General features: G+C 23.1%; 3 protein-coding genes across 3 annotated transcripts in view; 1 reads left to right on the forward strand and 2 right to left on the reverse strand.

Moving 5' to 3' along the window:
• Positions 1-416: 416 nt before the first annotated feature.
• On the reverse strand, positions 417-1504 carry DDB_G0292116 (hypothetical protein; the record flags this gene model as incomplete). Its single annotated transcript, XM_629840.1, has 3 exons — positions 417-920; positions 1020-1296; positions 1437-1504. 3 exons carry the CDS (start codon positions 1502-1504, stop codon positions 417-419), a joined length of 849 nt encoding a protein of 282 aa, XP_629842.1.
• Positions 1505-1993: 489 nt separating this feature from the next.
• Positions 1994-3717, forward strand: alg11 (hypothetical protein; the record flags this gene model as incomplete). The annotated part of the gene is made up of 3 exons (XM_629841.1): positions 1994-2205; positions 2327-2815; positions 2901-3717. 3 exons carry the CDS (start codon positions 1994-1996, stop codon positions 3715-3717), a joined length of 1518 nt encoding a protein of 505 aa, XP_629843.1.
• Positions 3718-3885: 168 nt separating this feature from the next.
• The window catches only part of cnrK (RING zinc finger-containing protein), a gene marked incomplete at both ends in the record, with an annotated part of 3807 nt that continues 2692 nt past the window's right edge, over positions 3886-5000 (reverse strand). Inside the window, one exon of the mRNA XM_629842.1 lies at positions 3886-5000. This exon is cut by the window's right edge and continues 2440 nt beyond it. Coding sequence (XP_629844.1) covers positions 3886-5000 — 1115 coding nt within the window.

The following is a 5000-nucleotide window of genomic DNA, read 5'->3' on the forward strand; positions in this document are numbered from 1 at the left end:
AACCAGGAAATAGTTTTTTTATTTTTATTTTTATTTTTATTTTTTTTTATTTTTTTAAACAGAGTCACAAATTTGTAAATAAAACTGGTTTAAAAATAAACAAAAAAAATTAAATTTATTTCTGAAAAAAAAAAAAAGAAAAAAATACCAAATTTACTTTTAAAAAAAAAAACCTGTGTAGATTTATTAATCATTATTTTTATTTTATTTTCTTTTTACTTTTTTTATTATTTTTTTAATTTTTTTTTTTTTTTTTTTTTTTTTTTTTCACCAGTTTTAAAAAATTATATGGATACAAAGAATCTATGAATTATTTATTATTATTATTATTATTAATGGTTTTATTATTATTATTTTTTTTTATTTATTTTATTAATTAATTTTAATTTTATTTTTATTTTATTTTTATTTTATTTTTACAATTTTGGAGTTGGTAAAATTGAATAATCTACATCATCTTCTAAAAAGAAATCATTCATTAATTTTGCACCTTTTACGATAGAGTATTTTTCTAAATCGGTGATACCAGCTTGTTTAACACAATATTCATCGATAAAGAAATTACCAGTTGTTGTGATTGGTTGTTTGAGTATCCACATTACAGAATCTGATAAGATATCTACGGTTCTACATTGTTTACCAACATCAGAACCACCTAACATTTCCATGGCAGCAGTGTAGATAGCAGTTTTTGGCCAAAGTGCATTGAATGCAACTTTACCCTTAAACTCTTCAGCCATACCTAACACGCACATTGACATACCATATTTTGCCATTGTATAAGCTGGATGATTTGCAAACCATTTCTTATCCATATTTAATGGTGGTGATAAATTGATAACATGAGCTGTTTTTGATTTTAATAAATATGGTAAACATTTTTGTGTTGTTAAATATGTACCACGTGTATTAACACCCATCTTTTAATTTAATAAATAATAAATAATAAATTAATTAATAAATAAATTAATAAATTAATTAATAAATTAATTAATAAATAAAAAAACAAATAAACTTACCATTAAATCAAATTTCTTTGAATTTGTTTCCAATGTACCAGTTAAAGAGATTGCAGAAGCATTATTAATTAAAATATCAATACCACCAAATTTTTCAACTGCTTTTTTAACAGCATCTTCAATTTGATCTTCAAATCTAATATCCACAGAGCATGCAAGACATTTACCACCAGCGTCTTCTACTGCTTTTTGTACTGAAAAAATTGTACCCTTTAATTTTGGGTGTGGATCTGCTGTTTTTGCTGCAATTACTACATTTGCTCCTTCTTTACCTGCGCTATAATAATAATTATTATAATATTAAATTATTTAAAAAAATAAAAAAATAAAAAGGTTAGTAAAATATAATGTTATGTGTTGAATTATTGTTGATTAAGTGAATAGATGATAATTATTCATAAATAAAGTGAAACATACGCGATTGCAATTGCTTCACCAATACCTCTTGAAGCACCTGTAATGAAAATAGTTTTGCCTTTTAACATATTTTGCTTTATTTTATTTTATTTTTTAATGTGTGTGTTTGAAAATATTAATTATTTATAAAAAAAAAAAAAAAAAATGGGTTAATGTGAATTTGAATATGAAAAAAGTAAAAAAAAAAAAAAAGTTGAGAAAAAAAAAAATAAATTAAATTAAAATTTTAAATTGCGACATGATTTAAAAAATCGTCATTCAATTTCTTTTTTGTATTAATTTGTATATTTATGAAACTATTAAAATTTCCTAAACAAAAATTAAATCTTTTTTTTTTTTTTTTATTTTTTATTTTTTATTTTTTTTTTTCATAAGAAACAAATCAATAATATTTGAAGAAAATTACAAATTTTAAAAAATTAAAAAAAAATTAAAAAGGGTTAAATAATTGTGTGGTGTGTCATCACACTTTGATTTTTTTCATTTTTTTTTTTTTTTTAATTTTTATTTTTATTTTTTTTTTTATTTTTTTTTTAATTTTTTTTTAATATAAAAAGATGGACGAATTAATAATGATGGTTTTTGTGTTATTCACAATAGTATTATTATTAACAGTTTCAATGACATTGGCAGCATTAATTTCAACCATTGTGGTATTAGTTGTACCATTAATTATTTGTATAATAGCATTATTAATTGCATTAAGAATTAAATATGGTAGTAAAAAAGATCTAAGTGAAGTTTCAATAGGATTTTTCCATCCATATTGGTAAGTACCTTTTTTTTTTTTTTTTTTTTTTTTTTATTTATGCATATTTGGTGGTGGTGATGGTAATTATTTTTTTAACTAAATAATTTTTTTTTTTTTTTTTTTTTTTTAAATTTTAAAGTACTGCAGGTGGAGGTGGTGAAAGAGTATTATGGTGTGCAATTAAATCAATTCAAGAAGAATATCCATATGTTAGATGTGTTGTATATACAGGTGATAAAGAGAGTGATGATGAAATATTTAATAAAGTAAAGAAAACATTTGATATAGAATTGGGTAGAGATAATTTAGAATTTATTAGATTGAAAAAAAGAAAATGGGTAGAAGCATCAACATACCCAAGATTTACATTAATTGGACAAAGTTTAGGATCAATGATATTAGGTTGGGAAGCATTAACCAAATTTGTTCCAACCATTTTCTTGGATTCAATGGGTTATGCATTCACATTCCCAATATTTTCATTAATTGGTGGTTCAACTGTTGCATGTTATGTTCATTATCCAACAATTAGTAGTGATATGATCTCTTCTGTTAAATCATCATCATATTCTTTTAATAATGATGTTTCAATTTCTTCAAATAAATTTAAAACTATTTCAAAATTAATGTAAAGTAGTATATTTTAATATATATTTAATAACAAATTTATAAAAATATTAATATTATTAAAAAAAAAAAAAAAAAAAAAATAGATATTATAATATATTTTCAAAAATTTATCAAATTGTTGGTAGTTTTTCAAAATTAGTAATGGTAAATGGAACATGGACAGGCAATCATATTAGAGATATTTGGAAGAAACAATTTGGATATGATTTATTTATAGTTTATCCACCAGTCGATGTTAAAGGTAGAAAACAATTGAAATTGGGTTGGATGGATGGTACTAGAAAGAATATGATATTGTCGATTGCACAATTTAGACCAGAAAAGAATCACCAATTACAATTGAGAACATTGGCTCATCTATTGGAGAAATATCCATCACATAGAGAACAACCATTGAATACCAAATTAGTATTGGTAGGTGGTGTTCGTGATCAAGCCGATCGTGATAGAGTTGAACAATTACGTAACCTTTCAAAAGAATTAAATATTGAAGATCATGTTGAATTCCAAATTGGTATTAGCTCAGATCAACTTAATCAACTATTAAGTGAAGCATCAGTTGGTATACATACAATGTATAATGAACATTTTGGTATTGGTGTAGTGGAATTAATGGCTGCTGGTGTTATACCAGTTGCAAACAATAGTGCAGGTCCAAAAGAAGATATTGTACGTCATGAAGATACTGGTTTCTTAGCTTCAACCATTCAAGAGTATGCTGAATACATTCATGAAATTTTAGCATATCGTGAAAAATATGTTGAAATGCAAAAGAAAGCCAGAGATTCAACTGACCGTTTCTCTGAATCAAATTTTTCAAATCAATTTTTAAAATATATTAAACCATTAATTAATCAAAGTTTAAGAAATAATAATAGTAGTAGTAAAAAAAGAAATTAATAAAATTTTTTTTTAAAAAATAATAATAATTATTATTATTATTATTAATATTTTATTTTATTTTGTTTAGTTTATTTATTTATTTATTTATTTTTTTTTTTTATAAAAAAAGAAATAAAAAAAAAAAAAAGAAAAGGAAAAAAAAAAATGATTATAAACTAATGATGTTTAATCCATTTTGTGGTGGAACTTGGATACTTTATCATTGTAAATCTTTTCAGTGAGATAATTTTCAGCTTCATCAATATCATAAGAATCATCATCTTCAGATTCAATTTCAAATTGTTCGCTAGTATTAATCTTTCTTGTTTGTAATTGTGGTTGTTGTTGTGATTGTGGTTGTTGTTGTTGTTGTTGTTGTTGTTGATTATTTTTTGATAATTGATTAAATTTTTTCTTTTGTTGTTTTTGGAATTTATTATAAATCCAAGATTTAGCTTTATCATGATTATATTTTGATTCTTTGATAGCACGATCAATTACAGTTAATGATAAATTTGGGAAAGTAAAAGATAAACGTTCTTTAATTAAAAGATAAGTTTGAGTTATACCATATTGATTGGAATAATAATTTTCATCCAAGTAATTAGTCATTTTTTTAATTGCTTGAGATAAATTCTTTGAATCTGAACAAACTGAAAATACTTTATCAAAATCTAAACCAAACTTTTCATCTTGATACATTTCTAAAACTTTAAAGACCAAATCAATTTGTTTTTGTTCTTGTACAATTAATTGATTTTCTTTTTCTAATACTTGGTCATCAATTTCTTGTAATCTTTTAATCTCTAAGAGATCTTCATCACCATCTTCAAATTCTGAGGAAGAACTATTTGAATCAATATTTACAAATTCATCTTCACCATCAATAATAATTGATTCTTCAGTAGCGGTTGTAGTAGTAGTGGCAGTTGTTGTAGTGACAGTGGTGGTATCATTAGAAGTTGGATGATCAATTAAATCTTTTGCATTATATTGTTCATATTCATCAGAATCATCATAATAATAATATTCATCAGAATCATCATTATCAGAATCTAATAAAGTAGTTCTATAATAAAAGTATTGATCACGAATTTCATCAGTAAATAATTGCACATTTGGATTACCAAGATTCTCTTGATCAATTTTTAATTTTTCTTGTAATTTTAATTGATTTTCAAGGTTTTCTCTTAATTTTAATGTATCATTCATTCTTTTATTCTTTGGTTTAAGTTGAGTGAAAACCTTTTCTTTTTGGTCAACCAAGATTTTAACATTATTTTTATTTTCCAATTCAATTT

The sequence above is a fragment of the Dictyostelium discoideum genome (assembly GCF_000004695.1).
Source record: "Dictyostelium discoideum AX4 chromosome 6 chromosome, whole genome shotgun sequence".
NCBI lineage: Eukaryota > Evosea > Eumycetozoa > Dictyosteliales > Dictyosteliaceae > Dictyostelium > Dictyostelium discoideum.